The sequence below is a fragment of the Schistocerca serialis genome, chromosome 3 (genome assembly GCF_023864345.2).
Source record: "Schistocerca serialis cubense isolate TAMUIC-IGC-003099 chromosome 3, iqSchSeri2.2, whole genome shotgun sequence".
In the NCBI taxonomy this organism is placed as follows: domain Eukaryota; kingdom Metazoa; phylum Arthropoda; class Insecta; order Orthoptera; family Acrididae; genus Schistocerca; species Schistocerca serialis.
Genome location: NC_064640.1, coordinates 134,112,438 through 134,133,443, shown reverse-complemented (window position 1 = coordinate 134,133,443; position 21,006 = coordinate 134,112,438). Strand labels below are relative to the sequence as shown.

The 21,006-nt window shown below is 43.3% G+C and overlaps 1 protein-coding gene across 5 annotated transcripts in view; it reads right to left on the bottom strand.

Annotated features, from left to right (window-relative positions):
* LOC126469834 (uncharacterized) overlaps positions 1-17,007 on the bottom strand; it is a 214,450-nt gene extending 197,443 nt beyond the window's left edge. For all 5 annotated transcript variants that reach the window (XM_050097129.1, XM_050097126.1, XM_050097127.1 and 2 more), the window contains exon 1: positions 16,837-17,007. In XM_050097129.1, the coding sequence (XP_049953086.1) occupies positions 16,837-16,996 (160 nt within the window). In that variant the 5' untranslated portion in view covers positions 16,997-17,007. The remainder of the gene's footprint in view (positions 1-16,836) is intronic.
* Positions 17,008-21,006: the final 3,999 nt, after the last annotated feature.

Below are 21,006 nucleotides of genomic sequence, written 5' to 3'. Positions count from 1 at the left end.
GAGACGATGCTGAGGGCAGACGAAACTAGGAGAGATATTGTTACATGAAGTAAACCGTAAGGGGAGAGCCTTGCGAAAATGCAGACGCCCCCAGACACGGTCCCATGGCGCTAGTTACTCTTCAAGGAATTAACATGTAACTTCATATGTCGTCTAGACGCTGTGGTAGGTTGCCACCGTAGAACTTTGTAACCAACAGGCACGTATTAGCATATAAAACCAGCTTGATACCAGCCCTGAGAACAGCAACGCCAGTGGGCTCACAAGGGTTAGAAAGAGTGCGACAACGCCAAAAAACTGTTGACGTAGCAGTCCCTACTCCGGGGAGCCCGAGGAGCGGGGCTAAATGACGTATACCAATAATGTTGCAAGCCTTATTTGGCAGAGCAGTTACGCTTAGCTTTCAGCTGAACAATGTTGATACCAAATACTGACTTAGTTAGTGCAACTGCATTAACATCCCCGTCTTAGCAGTAAAGGGGACCTAACTAAACCGTGATTGGCAGGCGCCTGCAAGAGACCTGCGGGATTGGCTGGGTATCTTTAAGTGGAAAAAATAGCGCCCACACTCGACTCTTTAAAACCCCTAGTTTCAGCATTTTGCCGGAGTTCACAGTCAGACGATCTGGGCGCCGAATCCGCGTCTGTCGACTCCAGCCTCGGTCCAGCTCCGCGTAAGTCTGCTCTTTCACTTGGAGTGCCTCAGTGAACAGTGTCGCATTCAGTATGTTTTGTTTTGCAACTAAGTTATTGCCTTAAGATGCTGCTAGTGTTTGCTACTGTGGTTAGCATCCACTCCTGGGACTTCTGCACTGGCTTGTGTTGTAACAGTGTTAGTCATGTTTTTTCTAACCCTAGAACTAGCCTCCAGTGTATTAGTTAGTCGTGGCTGGAATAAACAGTTATTTCAAAACCCTGTTTGTCCAAGAGTCTCTGCAACGAGTTCCCTACCAAGTCTCACCACCTGCATTTCTAGTAAATGCCTGTACCAGTATTGGCCCAGATAAAAGAAAACAATTAAATGCCTTCACTGTGAATTGTCCTGCCTTCTGCTCTGTACCGCTCGGGAGCGCAGACAGACCAGCAGCCACTTTTCTCCCTCTCCCACCTATGTCAGGACACGACAACTCCTAGTTAAAATGGATGTAGATTAATTCTGACATTTTGGAATTACGTCGTATTCTTTACATTATATGTGATAGTAATCGCATAACAGAGCAGGTCTGAAGTGAACATGTCGCAAGAAAATATAGAATTCACAGTGAAAGGGAGTCGTTCTGTGATTTAGTATGTTTCTTCAAAAAGGGAACATAAGCAAATAAATTTATGATCGTATGCCTGTTACATTGGGTGATAACTGCCCTTCCTACTCCACTATCAAGAACTGGGATGCTACGTTTCAAACAGATCGTTTCAACACTGAAGATGAAAAGCTTTTTGGAAGGCCTACTCAAGTAACAGGTCCGGAAACCGTGGATGCTGTTAATTCCATGACACTGGATGATCGGAGAATAACTGCTGGTCCGGAAACCGTGGATGCTGTTAATTCCGTGACACTGGATGATCGGAGGATAACTGCTAAAAAGATATCAAAGACCCTGGGTATATCCCAAGTATGTGTGGATCATTTTATTCATGAGATTTTGTACTTGAAAAAGATTTCAGACAAATGGGTTCCTATGAAATGTTCCACACCCACGAGAATCATCTCATTTTTGGATCTATGGAACGAAAAGTGAATCTAATCTAAAATGTCTCAATGTATACGAAAAGCGTGAACAAGTGGTTGCTTCAGTCAATTTTGATCCAATTCCGCCGGAATCCTGTGGGTTTTTTGGGCCATCTCGTCATCATGGACAAACATGGATGTACACTTATGATCTATAGACCAAAGAAGGGTTCAGAGAATGGAGACGCAGTGGTTCTCCACTTCCAAAGAAGTTCAAAACACAGAGAACACCAGACAGGTTGCTCCCATCCGACTTTTGGGATAAATTATTATTGACTACTGACAACATGACAAAACCATCACGGCAAAGTACTACGTTGAACTTCTCGACAAACTGTAGCAACAGTTGGTCTCCAAATGTCAAGGAAAGCTGAGGAAGGGGATCTTGTTTGTGCAAGACAATGCATCTCGTCACAAAGCGCCCATCAAGCGACAAAAATTGGTAGATCTTCACTCTGAAATCCTCAGCCATCCACCCTATTCACCTAATTTGGCCCCTCAGACTATTATCTGTTACCAGACCTCAAGAAACGTCTCAACGGAAGACGATTTCTGAATACTGAGGAAGCTAAAAAGGCTGCGGATGAGAAGTTTGCAGCACAATCGAGGCTTTTTATTTTTTATATAGATCGGTTAAAGAAGCTGTGTCAAAGACGTCATAGATGTATTTAGATGTATTGAGCTCAATGGGGAATATTCTGAGTAAATAAGTTTTTTTTTTCAAATCCATAACAGCATTTTTTCTTTATAAAGCCGCGGACTTATCAGCACCCCCTCGTACATCCATAATAGCGACCTCTGAAGCGTTTGGTAGAGTGTATTTTCCATTGTACTACGAGGTGCATTCAAGTTCTAAGGCCTCCGATTTTTTTCCTAATTAACTACTCACCCGAAATCGATGAAACTGGCGTTAGTTTTCGACGCAATCGCCCTGCAGACGTACACAATTTTCACAACGCTGACGCCATGATTCCATGGCAGCGGCGACGGCTTCTTTAGGAGTCTGTTCTGACCACTGGAAAATCGCTGAGGCAATAGCAGCACGGCTGGTGAATGTGCGGCCACGGAGAGTGTCTTTCATTGTTGGAAAAAGCCAAAAGTCACTAGGAGCCAGGTCAGGTGAGTAGGGAGCATGAGGAATCACTTCAAAGCTGTTATCACGAAGAAACTGTTGCTTAACGTTAGCTCGATGTGCGGGTGCGTTGTCTTGATGAAACAGCACACGCGCAGCCCTTCCCGGACGTTTTTGTTGCATTGCAGGAAGGAATTTGTTCTTCAAAACATTTTCGTAGGATGCACCTGTTACCGTAGTGCCCTTTGGAACGCAATGGGTAAGGATTACGGCCTCGCTGTCCCAGAACATGGACACCATCATTTTTTCAGCACTGACGGTTACCCGAAATTTTTTTGGTGGCGGTGAATCTGTGTGCTTCCATTGAGCTGACTGGTGCATTGTTTCTGGATTGAAAAATGGCATCCACGTCTCATCCACTGTCACAACCGACGAAAAGAAAGTCTCATTCATGCTGTCATTGCGCGTCAACATTGCTTGGCAACATGCCACACGGGCAGCCATTCGTGGCACCCACCTGGATGACACTTTTCGCATTTTCAGGTCGTCATGCAGGATTGTGTGTACAGAACCCACAGAAATGCCAACTCTGGAGGCGATCTGTTCAACAGTCATTCGGCGCTCCCCCAAAACAATTCTCTCCACTTTCTCGATCATGTCGTCAGACCGGCTTGTGCGAGCCCGAGGTTGTTTCCGTTTGTTGTCACACAATGTTCTGCCTTCATTAAACTGTCGCACCCACGAACGCACTTTCGACACATCCATAACTCCATCACCACATGTCTCCTTCAACTGTCGATGAATTTCAATTGGTTTCACACCACGCAAATTCAGAAAACGAATGATTGCACGCTTTTCAAGTAAGGAAAACGTCGCCATTTTAAGTATTTAAAACAGTTTTCATTCTCGCCACTGGCGGTAAAATTCTATCTGCCGTAGGGTGCTGCCATCTCTGGGACGTATTGACAATGAATGCGGCCTCATTTTAAAACAATGTGCATGTTTCTATCTCTTTCCAGTCCGGAGAAAAAAAATCGGAGGCCTTAGAACTTGAATGCACCTCGTACATATTAGGGATTCGCATTCTTCAATTCAAGTACGTTGCACGGGAAGAATGACTTCTAAATTTACTCTGTGCGTGCAGTAATTAGGGTAATCTTGTCTTCATGGTCCCTAAGGGTACGTAGGTGGCTGCAGTTTAATCCCAAATTCCTCACTCAAGACTGGTTCGTCATACTTTGCAGGCTCTCGCGGAACAGCAGGCCACTGTGTTACGCCAGTTTTGCTTTACAATGTTCCCGTGACGCTCTTCCAAGAATGAAACAAGCCTGTAAGCATTCGTGTTGCACTCTTTATACGCTTTCGACATCCGCTATTAAGTTCCCTTCGCTATGGCTCCCATACACTTTAAGCAATATTCTGGGATGGATCGCACAACAGTTTCCTAAGAAACTCCTGTATAGACCGATTGCATTTTCCCGCATTGCACCAATGAACGCTAGTTTATCACCTACTTCCTCTGTGACTGCGCCTATGTGATCGTCCCATTTCCTGTCTCCCCAAATTTCTACACCCAAATATTTCTACGAGTAGACTGATTCCAGTTAGTGAAGAGCACAATTTGATACTTCTGAACGTTTAAAGCAAGTTAGCAACCTTTGCACCGCTTTGAAATCATATCCATATCTGGCTGGACATTTAAGCAGCTTTTATCAGATAACACTTCATTATATATAACTGCATCGCCTTAAGTTACTATAAAGTTTTCTGGTGGGTAAATGACATAACAGAGACGGTAAGTGTCACAACATAGTTCCCTGTGGTTACATCAATATCGGTCGGATGACCTTCCATTCACGCTTTGTCGTCCCTACCACAATCCGGTCACAAATTACATTGGACACACCATTTGACAGTCCGAGTACTCTATGTAGTAGGCGTTGGCGTTACAGTTAGTTAAATGCTATTAGGAAGTTAATAAAAATACCACCTCATTGCCTCGAATCGTTGTTTTTACATGTTTTGTGTGGGAAGCGCTAGTTCGGTTTCGTTTGACCAATGTTTTTCAGAATCTATGGCAGTTAGCATGGAGCAGATCATTCTGTTCGAAGTGCTTAGAAAGTTCCACATGATATGTAACAAATTTAAGACATTCTCAGACAGACAGTTTCAATACTAACTGCTGTCAATGAATCAGATCATTCGGAGCACGGGCAGTTCGAGTTGTCCACACACGAAACATGTACAACCGTTAAGCCGGAGTCTGTCGGTCCTGAAATTCACCGTTGTCCAAAATAAGCAGCGTGGAATGTACTCGGCTAGACACAGAGGATTTTTGAAGGCAAACATTCACTTATTTCTAAATGATTTGATTGGCGAGATGGAGGCTGTGAGTTAGCCAATTAGGTGTATGGAAACGACCACATAAAATTTTGCAAAACGCTGGGGGAGGGAGACACTTACGGCATTGCGCCAGACGTCAGAGCGAGGCTTCTTGAGAGACACTAGGATTATTTCTGGCCATAATTGTTACGTTTGCGAACCGTGACTATGTGCGATAATTATTTGTAATTTCTGCTACCAGTCACTTATAATTTATTTTATGTGTAATCTGACATAATACAATGCGTTTCGAATATGTGCTGTTCATCATCAGGTGTTTATACATACATACATACAGATGAATGTTGCTTAAAAATAAATTGTCTTGCACTAAATTAATCTAGAACTTTTTTGTCCATTGTTCGTTACTGTAGTAGTTGGTGAGACATTTGGGGGAGGGGCGAGGGGGGGGGCTGTGGATGGCCGGAAATCGATGTCAGTGATGTCATCTGCTGGTTTTTCTTGCTGTTGGCTATGTATGACATCACAGCCTGTATAGGAGACAAATAGTTTTGCATCAGTTGTGTGTTGCGAAATTCGTGTGAAAGGCTTTTATATGACAGTTGATCACTTACGATTTTATGGCTTTGTAGCTTCACTTGCGTCATTGGTGTATGGCGGAGCTGTTGAGTAACATTACACTATTGTACTTTGTATTTTACCACCATGAATTGGTTGGTTGGTTGGTTGGTTTGGGTAAGGAGACCAGACAGCGTGGTCATCGGTCTCATCGGATTAGGGAAGGATGGGGAAGGAAGTCGGCCGTGCCCTTTCAGAGGAACTATCCCGGCATTTGCCTGGAGTGATTTAGGGAAATCACGGAAAACCTAAATCAGGATGGCCGGACGCGGGATTGAACCGTCGTCCTCCCGAATGCGAGTCCAGTGTCTAACCACTGCGCCACCTCGCTCGGTCAACCACCATGAATTACATCGGAAAACAGTGACGAAATTTTTAAGTAACATTTCTCTGTATCTATACAGGGTGTTACAAAAAGGTACGGCCAAACTTTCAGGAAACATTCCTCACACACAAATAAAGAAAAGATGTTATGTGGACATGTGTCCGGAAACGCTTAGTTTCCATGTTAGAGCTCATTTTAGTTTCGTCAGTATGTACTGTACTTCCTAGAGTCACCGCCAGTTGGCCCAATTGAAGGAAGGTAATGTTGACGTCGGTGCTTGTGTTGACATGCAACTCATTGCTCTACAGTACTAGCATCAAGCACATCAGTACGTAGCATCAACAGGTTAGTGTTCATCACGAACGTGGTTTTGCAGTCAGTACAATGTTTACAAATGCGGAGTTGGCAGATGCCCCTTTGATGTATGGATTAGCACGGGGCAATAGCCGTGGCGCGGTACGTTTGTATCGAGACAGATTTCCAGAAAGAAGGTGTTTCGACAGGAAGACGTTCGAAGCAATTGATCGGCGTCTTAGGGAGCACGGAACATTCCAGCCTATGACTCGCGACTGGGGAAGACCTAGAACGACGAGGACACCTGCAATGGACGAGGCAATTCTTCGTGCAGTTGACGATAACCCTAATGTCAGCGTCAGAGAAGTTGCTGCTGTACAAGGTAACGTTGACCACGTTACTGTATGGAGAGTGCTACGGGAGAACCAGTTGTCTCCGTACCATGTACAGCGTGTGCAGGCACTATCAGCAGCTGATTGGCCTCCACGGGTACACTTCTGCGAATGGTTCATCCAACAATGTGTCAATCCTCATTTCAGTGCAAATGTTCTCTTTACGGATGAGGCTTCATTCCAACGTGATCTAATTGTAAATTATCGCAGTCTACATGTGTAGGGTGACGAGAATCCGCACGCAATTGTGCAATCACGTCATCAACACAGATTTTCTGTGAAAGTTTGGGCAGGCATTGCTGCTGATGTCTTGATTGGGCCCCATGTTCTTCCACCTGCGCTCAATGGAGTACGTTATCATATTTCATACCGGATACTCTACCTGTGCTGCTAGAACATGTGCCTTTACAAGTACGACACAACATGTGCTTCATGCACGATGGAGCTCCTGCACATTTCAGTCAAAGTGTTCGTACGCTTCTCAACAACAGATTCGGTGACCGATGGATTGGTAGAGGCGGACCAATTCCATGGCCTCCACGCTCTCCTGACCTCAACCCTCTTGACTTTCATTTATGGGGGCATTTAAAGCTGTTGTCTACGCAACCCCGGTACCAAATGCTCGTATTGTGGACGGCTGTGATACAATACGCCATTCTCCAGGGCTGCATCAGCGCATCAGGGATTCCATGCGACGGAGGGTGGATACATGTATCCTCGCTAACGGAGGACATTTTGAACATTTCCTGTAACAAAGTGTTTGAAGCCACGCTGGTACGTTCTGTCGCTGCGTATTTCCATTCCATGATTAATGTGATTTGAAGAGAAGTAATAAAGTGAGCTCTAACATGGAAAGTAAGCGTTTCCGGACATGTCCACATATCATATTTTCTTTATTTGTGTGTGAGGAATGTTTCCTGAAAGATTGGCCGTACCTTTCTGTAACACCCTGTATATGTATAAACGCATGATGATGAACAGAACATGTTCGAAACGCGTTGTATTATGTTAGATCAAACATAAAATAAATTATAAGTGACTGGTAGCAGAAATTACAAATAATGACATTAGGACTGATGTAAGGCTGCTCGGGTCCCACTTAAGACTTCCCTCCGGCCCCAGACATTCTGTCCTCTCATCTCCTGCAACTACCCATGCTTGAGTTTGCGACGTCTAGTTTGGACATCACTCGCCGTCGGTCACTATATTTCTGCAAAATTTTTGTTGATTATGAGATAAAATATCAAAACATAAATGTGGCAATCGGTCCGTCACTTATGGTCTACGAGAACGTAATATTCTTTGTTCTAAGAATAATTATTATTACTGTCATCCTGGTATGCGACGTTGTTGTTGACTTTGTAGCTTTTGTTCCGTAAGTCAGTTCTGAAGTACTGAAATATCTAAAAAGACCATTGAAGGGCTTGTGTGACAGTCCGTCAGCTACACAACAAAGATGACATGTTCAGAATCAGAGAACTGTACCTCGTTCACAAATTTGAGTATGTTAATCATGCCACACTTACTAAAGTTGGTATTAATCCGAAGGAATACCTCCAGTCTGTGGATAACTGTTGGGAATTTTAATAACTGTGGAATCGGATCCGCGTCTGTCTAATTTACGTGAGTCAAAACATCACATCTTAATTTTTCATATCTATTACTCTTTATAATCATTCTCCACTACAGCTTTAAGTTTCATTACTTCCTGTTCTTAATTATAATAGCCTTAAGAGACTATTTGGTTGCATGTCGATTGAAATGAAATAATAATCCTCAGTTTCCTATTATTGCAGTCATCAAGTCTGTTATAACAAATTTACTTCTGACTTTCTTTTCTTTGATTAGTTAGTAATCCTATATCTGTTTTATGGTGTCCATTAACTTTGAAAAGCAACATTTGTGCTTAAAGCGAAAGCAAGTCATTACGCATCTAGAACATTTACACAACATTGTGCCATTATTAAAGAACATCTCGGCATTGCCTACGAATGTTATCTTTGGCTCCGTTTACCACTATATGAATTTTACTTTTCCGGTATCATATGGAGCTAATAATTAATAACCCAATTCCAGCAAAACTAGAGCCGAATCATGGCAATATTCACCAAGTAGACCAAGAGTAACATCTAGCAATGACTGTTAGTTACGCTGCTTTTGACACTATCGTTTAATGTGATTACAATTACATCTACTATTACGTGTGATACTATATACGTCGTGTAAGTGTCTTATACCTTCACTATGATTACATCTACCAACTGAGCCACAAAGGAATAATATATCATTTACATCCATTTCATTCTTATCCCAACCAAAGATACCCATTAAATTTGAGTTACCTGGCGCTTCCAAGCTCTGTCATCATAGTTTGCATGACAATTTTTTGTCTCGAAATTACAATGACTAGAGCCATGAAACCAAAAATCCTCATTAATTTAATGGGCATGTCAATGTTTTCTTCTTTTAATTACTGTGATTCACCTCTGAGCTGCATTTTGCCTGTAATTGTCTCCGTGTTTACAACGGATATCTCGTGAGGTAACTAACAAACGTTTGATGCAGAAAACAGCCAAAGTTGCGAGATTCATTTCTTTTTATTTAACTCATGATCAGTTTCGCGTATCGGAACCCCTTCTCAAATCATCCAAACAGAAAAAAATTGTGCATTTGGCGGTAGCACGCAAACCGTGTTAATATTGTAGATATTTGTGTCTAAATCTCGTTTTTCAGCGACCATTGGTAGGACAAACATACAACACGTAACAAGTCATAAATTAAATAAAAAGAACTGAATTTCGCAACTTTAGCTGTTTTCTACATAAAACTGGCTAACACGAGTTGTAGTCCTGTTATCAACCCAGCATGCTGGAAATCCAAAAGTAACAAACTTGCTGCCATTCGTTGGCTTTTACTCGTGTCAGACAGTCGTCGTGTTAGAGTTTGATGCTTTGTACCTGTGTGAGGACAGAAAAAACTAACGGATTTGAGAGAAAATAAATGTGATAGCTAATTACCCAACAATGATTGGATCTTTTTAAAATTAATCCAACTGAGTTTGCCCACCGATATGGTGGTTTGGCTGCCCACGAGTCCACGCCGGAAATACAGCAGTAATGCAATTACTGACGCAGTCAGTGGCTCCTAACTAAAAAGAGCAAATCCATTCTTATCTGCCAGAAAGTTTACGGCCAGGATTTTATGGCTTATAAATGGTATTCTCCCTGCTGATTCCCTTATGAAGGGTAAAACAATAACTGGCGAATGCGACTGAAGTCGTCTTGACAAAATGCGTGAAAAAACAGGCAATGAGCCGTAGACTGCAAAATTCAGAGAAAAAAAGGAGAAATTAATGTTTCTATAAATAGAACAGACACTAAGCCCGTGAGAAGTGACCTCGGAGCCGTACAGTTCATCGGGCAAATCCGTTTCATTAAGGGAGTGAAGATCAGGTTAGCTCGGCCGCGAGCTAATCTCGTCAGCAAGCATTTAAAATTTCCTGCCTGCTCCGTGTTACTGCTGCTCCTGCTGATGTCCTTTGCTTCCGGTGACACTATTATGCACTGAACTGATGAAGGGTGGCTTCTGATAGGATTGCTGGTAGTTGTCACTATTAACTGAGAGATCATGATGTATATATTGTAATTAAGCACTGCGAACTTTGTAGTAATACACACCTGGTATTTTTAAAAAAATCATTAAAATCTTGAACATAGCTGTAAACAGCAACTGTGATGCGACAGGCTTGGTAAGGTGGAAGGAATCAGCCAACCAGTTACGTAACACAGGTTTATTAGAACCGTTGATCTACACTCCTGGAAACTGAAATAAGAACACCGTGAATTCATTGTCCCAGGAAGGGGAAACTTTATTGACACATTCCTGGGGTCAGATACATCACATGATCACACTGACAGAACCACAGGCACATAGACACAGGCAACAGAGCATGCACAATGTCGGCACTAGTACAGTGTATATCCACCTTTCGCAGCAATGCAGGCTGCTATTCTCCCATGGAGACGATCGTAGAGATGCTGGATGTAGTCCTGTGGAACGGCTTGCCACGCCATTTCCACCTGGCGCCTCAGTTGGACCAGCGTTCGTGCTGGACGTGCAGACCGCGTGAGACGACGCTTCATCCAGTCCCAAACATGCTCAATGGGGGACAGATCCGGAGATCTTGCTGGCCAGGGTAGTTGACTTACACCTTCTAGAGCACGTTGGGTGGCACGGGATACATGCGGACGTGCATTGTCCTGTTGGAACAGCAAGTTCCCTTGCCGGTCTAGGAATGGTAGAACGATGGGTTCGATGACGGTTTGGATGTACCGTGCACTATTCAGTGTCCCCTCGACGATCACCAGTGGTGTACGGCCAGTGTAGGAGATCGCTCCCCACACCATGATGCCGGGTGTTGGCCCTGTGTGCCTCGGTCGTATGCAGTCCTGATTGTGGCGCTCACCTGCACGGCGCCAAACACGCATACGACCATCATTGGCACCAAGGCAGAAGCGACTCTCATCGCTGAAGACGACACGTCTCCATTCGTCCCTCCATTCACGCCTGTCGTGACACCACTGGAGGCGGGCTGCACGATGTTGGGGCGTGAGCGGAAGACGGCCTAACGGTGTGCTGGACCGTAGCCCAGCTTCATGGAGACGGTTGCGAATGGTCCTCGCCGACACCCCAGGAGCAACAGTGTCCCTAATTTGCTGGGAAGTGGCGGTGCGGTCCCCTACGGCACTGCGTAGGATCCTACGGTCTTGGCGTGCATCCGTGCGTCGCTGCGGTCCGGTCCCAGGTCGACGGGCACGTGCACCTTCCGCCGACCACTGGCGACAACATCGATGTACTGTGGAGACCTCACGCCCCACGTGTTGAGCAATTCGGCGGTACGTCCACCCGGCCTCACGCATGCCCACTATACGCCCTCGCTCAAAGTCCGTCAACTGCACATACGGTTCACGTCCACGCTGTCGCGGCATGCTACCAGTGTTAAAGACTGCGATGGAGCTCCGTATGCCACGGCAAACTGGCTGACACTGACGGCGGCGGTGCACAAATGCTGCGCAGCTAGCGCCATTCGACGGCCAACACCGCGGTTCCTGGTGTGTCCGCTGTGCCGTGCGTGTGATCATTGCTTGTACAGCCCTCTCGCAGTGTCCGGAGCAAGTATGGTGGGTCTGACACACCGGTGTCAATGTGTTCTTTTTTCCATTTCCAGGAGTGTATATTTCGATAATCATACAATTACCTTCTTCAGAAGGGGATTGTAATGATTGTTACATAATGTGTTGAAAAGGTGAGTTAAAAAAGTCGTATGTTTCTTGTCAAGTAAAAATTCACCTCAAAACCAATAAAATAAGTCACGGTCGTCAGTTAATAAAAGTGTAAACACCACAGATAACACTTTTCAACCCGGTTTTAAGTAAAGTTTTATCAGTGAAATTCACACTTTGTTAACTGATGACGATAACTTGTTATTTTTAATTGGTTTTGAGGTCAACTGTTACTTGATAAGAGCCACACGGCTTTATTCTAACCTACCTTTTCAACACAATATGTAGCAAGCGTTACTTTCTCCTTGTGAAGAGAATAATTTTATAATTATTGAAACCTAAGCTAGGGTTTCAATAAATCTGTTTACGCGATTGACCGGCTGATGCTTTCATTTTTTCCAAAACATAATTAACTTATAAATGGAAAAATTTACTCTCCTAACCGATACGGAGATCTCGCCTGAGTTTTATCTAAGGGACGACTGATTCACGCGGTGCGCTACATAATCTACTATGTATTTGTCCTGCGACTTCGTTCCTTCTCATGTGTTCTCCGGAGGCCCTACCCTGTCATCTGTTTAGCAAAATTTGAACTTTACCGAACTGGAATAATGTCATCATTGTGGCCAATCGGCGAGAGCCTTTCCCTGACAGTTACTACAACAAAACAAATTATTTTTATTAATATTTGTAATAATTATGACTATACGGCGCCCACTCTCCGGCAAGGTATCTTTCCACTTAGTGAGCCGCGCCTCACATTACGGACGTGTTGCGAGCACCATACTGTACGGTTCGCCATGAGAACTGCTCTTCTTCTCCGCGCATGCGAGCACACTCCCAGTACGGAACTCAATAAGCTGCTACTCGACAAAAAACAGGGCACCTGAAAATGAATGTAGCGCTTACAGACAGCTGTAACCATTTAATGCTCAGCGACACATCGATAAGACCAGTAAGAACATAAAAGAAAATTACGTACTTAATAGGAGTTCTATATGACTCCGCAAGGACAACATATTAGCGATAATCTATTTCAGCCCGGCTGATACTTCTTCCTTTGCACAAACATCCCGTTGCTTCAAACTGCCGATACTGTCCGAGAATGGCCGTGCGGGATTAGCCGAGCGGTCTCAGGCGCTGCAGTCATGGACTGTGCGGCTGGTCGCGGCGGAGGTTCGAGTCCTCCCTCGGGCATGGGTGTGTGTGTTTGTCCTTAGGATAATTTAGGTTAAGTAGTGTGTAAGCTTAGGGTGGTGGTGGTGGTGGTTAGTGTTTAACGTCCCGTCGACAACGAGGTCATTAGAGACGGAGCGCAAGCTCGGGTTAGGGAAGGATTGGGAAGGAAATCGGCCGTGCCCTTTCAAAGGAACCATCCCGGCATTTGCCTGAAACGATTTAGGGAAATCACGGAAAACCTAAATCAGCATGGCCGGAGACGGGATTGAACCATCGTCCTCCCGAATGCTAAGCTTAGGGACTGATGACCTTAGCAGTTAAGTCCCATGAGATTTCACACACATTTGAACATTTTTTTTTTTTTTGTCCGAGAATGTTGTCGGCGTTTGGAGTGCTTAATTTCGTGGCTGATTAGATTAGATTAATACTAGTTCCATGGACCATGAATACGATAGTTCGTAATGATGTGGAACGAGTCAAATTTTCCAATACATGACATAATTAAGTTAATTTAACAACATAATTAAGTTAATATAACAACTTTTTTATTTTTTGTTTTTTAAATTTTTTTTATATTTTTTTGTTTGGTCATTTTTCTTTTTTTTCTTAATTTATATCCAAAAATCCCTCTATGGAGTAGGAGGAGTTGTCATTCAGAAATTCTGTTAATTTCTTCTTAAATACTTGTTGGTTATCTGTCAGACTTTTGATACTATTTGGTAAGTGATCAAAGACTTTAGTAGCAGTATAATTCATCCCTTTCTACATCTACATCTATACTCCGCGAGCCACCTTACGGTGTGTGGCGGAGGGTACTTATTGTACCACTATCTGATCCCCCCTTCCCTGTTCCATTCACGAATTGTGCGTGGGAAGAACGACTGCTTGTAAGTCTCCGTATTTGCTCTTGCCTTTCTGTGCCAAAGTTAGATTTAATCTTGAATAGTGAAGATCGTCCTTTCTCCTAGTATTGTAGTTATGCACACTGCTATTACTTTTGAATTGGGTTTGGTTGTTAATAACAAATTTCATAAAAGTATATACACTGAGAAGCTACTGTGAATATCCCTAGATCCTTAAATAAATGTCTGCAGGATGATCTTGGGTGGACTCCAGCTATTATTCTGATTACACGCTTTTGTGCAATAAATACTTTATTCCTCAGTGATGAATTACCCCAAAATATGATGCCATATGCAAGCAATGAGTGAAATAGGCGTAGTAAGCTAATTTACTAAGATGTTTATCACCAAAATTTGCAATGACCCTTATTGCATAAGTAGCTGAACTCAAACGTTTCAGCAGATCATCAATGTGTTTCTTCCAATTTAATCTCTCATCAATGGACACACCTAAAAATTTTGAATATTCTACCTTAGCTATATGCTTCTGATTAAGGTCGGTATTTATTAATGGCGTCATACCATTTACTGTGCGGAACTGTATGTACTGTGTCTTATCAAAATTCAGTGAGAGTCCGTTTACAAGGAACCACTTAGTAATTTTCTGAAAGACATTATTGACAATTTCATCAGTTAATTCTTGTGTGTCAGGTGTGATTACTATACCTGTATCATCAGCAAAGAGAACTAACTTTGCCTCTTCATGAATATAGAATGGCAAGTCATTAATATATATTAAGAACAACAAAGGACCCAAGACCGACCCTTTTGGAACCCCATTCTTGATAGTTTCCCACTTTGACAAATGTGCTGATCTTTGCATATTGTGAGAACTGCTTATTTCAACTTTCTGCACTCTTCCAGTTAGGTACGAATTAAACCATTTGTGCACTGTCCCACTCATGCCACAATACTTGAGCTTGCCTAGCAGAATTTCATGATTTACACAATCAAAAGCCTTTGAGAGATCACAAAAAATCCCAATGGGTGGTGTTCGGTTATTCAGATCATTCAAAATTTGATTGGTGAAAGCATATATGGCATTTTCTGTTGAAAAACCTTTCTGGAAACCAAACTGACATTTTGTTAGTACTTCATTTTTACAGATAGGTGAAGCTACTCTTGAATACATAACTTTCTCAAAAATTTTGGATAAAGCTGTTAGAAGGGAGATTGGACGGTAATTGTTGACATCAGATCTATCCCCTTTGACGATATCTTCTTTCCACCGTGATCGCAGAATGACGATTGTTAGATTCTGACACGCAGAATGCCCTCCGCCATTTTCTCTTATGATACAGAAATTTGCACTTACGTATCGCCGTGCATGGACCGGCTTACGATTCACGCCGCTTGGGCAACGATCAAATTTGGATTTCTCTATTACATTCCCTGTAATTCTTATCGCTGTATTGGCAAGCATTAGGTAGCTATAACCGGTTGTAATCGCTACATTCATTTTGAATTGTCCTGTATTGGAATGTCTGAATCTATGTAATTATGTAAAAAATACAGGGTGATTCAAAAAGAATACCACAACTTTAGGAATTTAAAACTCTGCAACGATAAAAGGCAGAGCTAAGCACTATCTGTCGTCGAATTAAGGGAGCTATAAAGTTTCATTTAGTTGTACATTTGTTCGCCATTTCAGCCAATAAAGTTTTTGGTCCCTTTTTCTTCGAAGGCGCTACTGTAACTGGACTACAGTATCTGGAGATGTTAAAGAATTGGCTGTTCCCTCAGCTCGAACAAGAAGCACAACAATTCATATTTCGGCAGGATGGAGCGCCACCACATTGGCACTTATCTGTCCGTAACTACCTGAACGTCAACTACCCGAGGCGATGGATCGGCCGCCAGGCAGCCCGTGACAGAGCACTTCATCACTGGCCTCCAAGAAGCCCTGATCTTACCCCCTGCGATTTTTTCTTATGGGGGTATGTTAAGGATATGGTGTTTCGGCCACCTCTCCCAGCCACCATTGATGATTTGAAACGAGAAATAACAGCAGCCATCCAAACTGTTACGCCTCATATGCTACAGAGAGTGTGGAACGAGTTGGAGTATCGGGTTGATATTGCTCGTGTGTCTGGAGGGGGCCATATTGAACATCTCTGAACTTGTTTTTGAGTAAAAAAAAAACTTTTTAAATACTCTTTGTAATGATGTATAACAGAAGGTTATATTATGTTTCTTTCATTAAATACACATTTTTAAAGTTGTGGTATTCTTTTTGAATCACCCTGTATAATTGTAGAAATACATAGAGCCCGACTGTGACAAGATGCATCGCAACCCCCCTCCCACCCCCCCTCCCTCTGACCATGTTTTTATAATGTGGAAACTATCGATCACATCAGGTAACCTTAGACTTCAACCGTTTCTCACACACCCTGGAAATGTTATGAACTCAATGAAAGCGTTACGGACAGCTGTTGGGTAACTTGCAGACTCTGCAAATCATACTCATAATATCTTCTCAGTGGGAAATCCATTGACCTAAAAGTTGAAAATGAAGTGCAGTTGCCGCCCCTCCCCGCCCCCTCCCCATCCCCAATAAACATAGTCCTTCACTGCTAGGTTGAGATTGTTTTATCTTGTTTCACCAACAGAATGTGCAAGCCAAGTCACGTCTGAGCAGTTCATAACTGTACGTTGGATAACGTCGTGTGAATTGATACTATACGAAAATGTACTCACTTCTTTGTGTACAGTAGTCCCACCGTATCAATTTTTCACCGAAAGTGAGTCCTTTTAGGCCTTTGACGTTTGCAAGGCGGTTGCAGACACAGTCGAGCAACGTGGTGCCATTGGCTGCCAGCAGAACCAGCAACGATGCAGTTACGTTCACTGGGTGCATTGTCAGCAGACTGAGATGGAAACGCAGTGCGTACCGCAGAGACATGGGCTCAATATAACGATATGCGTGGCGGAAGTCCTTCCGCAGGATGATTAAACCACAGAAAGAATTACGTCTCTCGTCCGTATCACAGCCACGTTCCTTTTTGCTGTGAGAGTGACCAGCTGCTAACACACAGTCGTCACAAAAAAAAACTATTCGTTCGATTTCTCCGCACGTCTGCCACATGTTTTCAGGACGACAGCGAGTTCCACTAATAGCTTTCTAGGGGGTGTCCAGAAGTGATGTTTTATTATTCCGCCACAAAAATCGCCGGGCCTGTCCTTTTTTAGTACTGACTTGCAAACTGAGAGAGATAGTACATAACTGCACTTCTAGTAAAAATAAATTTGTTGAGCACAATCCACATCTATAAGACTACTCTGCAATTCACACTTAAGTGACTGGCAGAGGATTCTTCGAACCACCTTCAGATTATTTCTGTACCGTCCCACTCTCTAACAGCGCTTGGGAAAAACGAACACTTAAATCTTTCAGTACGAGCTCTGATTTCTCTTATTTTATTGCGATGATTACTTCTCGCTATGTAGGTTTACGACGGTAAAATATTTTCACATTCAGAGAACAAAGCTGGTGACTTAAATTTCGTGAAAATATCTCGCCGCAACGAAAAACGCCTCTTTTTTACCTGCCATCCCAACTCGCTTATCACACTCGTGACACTCTCTCCCCTATTTCACGATAACACAAAACTTGTTATCCTTCTTTGGACTTTTTCACTTTCCTCCGTCAATTCTATCTGGTAAGGATCCCATACAGCACAACAATACTCTGCCGAACAAGAGTAGTGTAGGCCTCTCTTTAGTGGACCTGTTGCATTTTCTAAGTGTTGTGCCAATAAAACTAGATCTTTCATTTGTCTCCTCCACAACGTTATCTATGTGATGGATCCAAGTTAAGTTGTTTGTGAATTGTAATGCCTAGGTATTTAGTGGAATTGACAGCCTTCAGATTTCTGTGATTTATCATGTAATCGAAATTTATAGGATTTCTTTTTGTACTCACACTTTTTCTTGTTAAGAGGCAATTGCCACTTTTCGCTCCTTTCAGATATCGTGTCTGTCATTTTGCGATTGGTTTTTATCTTCTGATGACTTTGCTAGACGGTAAATGGCAGCACCATTTGCAAAACAATCTGAGAGGGCTGCCCAAATTATCTCCTAAATCGTGTATGTAGTTTAGGAACAGTAGAGCGCCTACAACACTTTCTTGAGAAACCCCGTGCATCACTTCTGTTTTGCCAGCCGGTGTGGCCGAGCGGTTCTAGGCGCTTCAGTCTGGAACCGCGCGACCGCTACGGTCGCAGGTTCGAATCCTGCCTCGGGCATGGATGTGTATGTTGTCCTTAGGTTAGTTAGGTTTAAGTAGTTCTAAGTTCTAGGGGACTGATGACCTCAGATGTTAAGTCCCATAATGCTCAGAGCCAAATAATTTGAACTTCTGTTTTACTTGATGACTTTCTGAAAATTATTACGTACTGTAACCGTTCTGAGAGGAAATCACGGATCCAGTCACACAACTGAGACGACAGTCAATTTGAGATCCCCTTCCGGTAGCACTTATTACTTCGTCCCAATAATGAGCTAGTTGTGTTTCTGAATCCGTGCAGACTGTGTGCCAATAGACCGTTACCTTTGAGGTACTTTATAATGCTCGAATACAGTATGTTTCAAAATGCTACTGCAAATTGACGTTAATGATATAGGTCTGTCATTCAGCAGATTATTCCTCTTTCGTTTCTTGAGTATCGGTGCCACCTGTGCAACTTTCCACTGTTTTGGTACGGGTCTTTCGTCGAGCGAGCTGTTGTATAAGATAGCTAAGTATGGGGCTATTGCATCAGCATACTCTGAAAGGAACATTACTGTTAGGCTGTGTGGACTGGAAGACTTGCCTTTATTAAGTACTTTCAGCTGCTTCGCTACACGGAGGATATCTTCTTCTATGTTACCCATGTTGGCAGTTGTCCTCGATTCGAATTCTTAATGTTTGATGACGTATGCATACGATCCAGCCACATAAATGTGACCGGCTATCAAAAGCCTAAATAACCACGTTTTGCAGTGCAGACATGCAGGAAGAGTGTCATTGAGGTTGTGGAGAGCACTGACATGGATGTGGAGCCATGTCGACTCTAGTGCCGTGGTCTGCTGCACTAGGTTTCTCTGATGACGATCCATGGTGCAAACAGCCCGATCGAGGTGGTCCCACAGATTCTGGATCAGGTTTAAATCAGGAAAGTTTGATGGCCAGGAGAGTACGATTCATCTTCATCATCATCCTCAAACCATGCACATGCTCTGTGAACTGTGTGGCACGTTGCATTGTCCTGCTGGTAGATGCCATCATGCCGAGAAAAAAAAAACAGTCTGCATCCAGTGGTGGACGTGGTCCCCAGAGATAAGTGAATACTTGTGTTGATCCATTGTTCCTTCCAGAATGACTAGATCATACAGGAAATGCCGTGAAAACAGTCCCTAGACAACAACACTCACTTCTCCGGCCTGGATCCTTCCGACGATCGTAGCAGTAGCGTACATGCCAACGGCCATCTGTGTATGGAGCATAATGCGTGATTCATCTGAAAAGGCCACCTGTTGCCACTCAGTGGATGTCCAATTGAACTAATGGAATGCAAATTTCAGTCGATAAACAGCAGTCAGCATGGGTGAATGGACCAGAAGCCTGCCCGTACACGGCAATGTTGGCTGAATGGTCATTGAGGAGATACTTTCGGTAGTCCCTTGGTTCACCTGGGCAGTCAGTCGCTCAACAGTTGCACATCTATTCACCTGTGCACATTTCCGCAGCCTTCATTCAGCAATGTTATCTATGACCCATGGTGTACCACAGCTGCCTTGGCGCTGGTTTTGGACAGCACCATTTTGCCATGCACAGTGTATTTTAACCACAGTGGTACGTGAACAGTTTACAAACTTAGCCGTTTCGGAAACACATGCAACCTTGGCCTGAAAGCCAATGATCACACCATTTTGGACGTTGGATAAATCGCTTCGTTTCTGCATAACGTGTAGATGTAAGGTGTCCAGATTTTACAGACCTTACATGAGCTTGATCCATAATGACAGGCCGATACAGTATGAGATCCTCAGAAAATAATAATTATATTATATCAACAAACAGCAATTGCAGTTGATCTCATGTACTGAAAACTAACAAAACAATATCTACCAGTATATAGACTGGCATGACAAACAAGATAAAGTGAAATGCATTTTGGAGACGAACTGAGCAGGTGGTTAATGATATCGTAAAACTCCTATTTAGCAAGAGAACGGCGAGCATCAGCGCAGAACGGGATAAGGCCAGATCAATACATTATTCCTTTTAACCTAAATAAGGCAGAGACTGAGGGTAAGTGGCTGCACGTCGTTAACTGGGCTAGGCTGCGAGCCAGCCACGGCCAATAAAAATAAAAATGTTTTTATTCACCTCTAGCGAGACAGTGATTTGCTGAAGCCATACTTGGCGACGCAGACGCGACACGGTGGCGAGATCCACATTATACAGGGTGTTACAAAGAGGTACGGCCCAACTTTCAGGAAACATTCCTCACACACAAATAAAGAAAAGAAGTTATGTGGACATGTGTCCGGAAACGCTTAATTTCCATGTTAGAGCTCATTTTAGTTTCGTCACTATGTACTGTACTTCCTAGATTCACCGCAAGTTGGCCCAATTGAAGGAAGGTAATGTTGACTTCGGTGCTTGTGTTGACATGCGACTCATTGCTCTACAGTACTAGCATCAAGCACATCAGTACGTAGCATCAACAGGTTAGTGTTCATCACGAACGTGGTTTTGCAGTCAGTGCCATGTTTACAAATGCGGAGTTGGCAAGTGCCCATTTGATGTATGGATTAGCACGGGGCAATAGCCGTGGCGTGGTACGTTTGTATCGAGACAGATTTCCAGAACGAAGGTGTCCC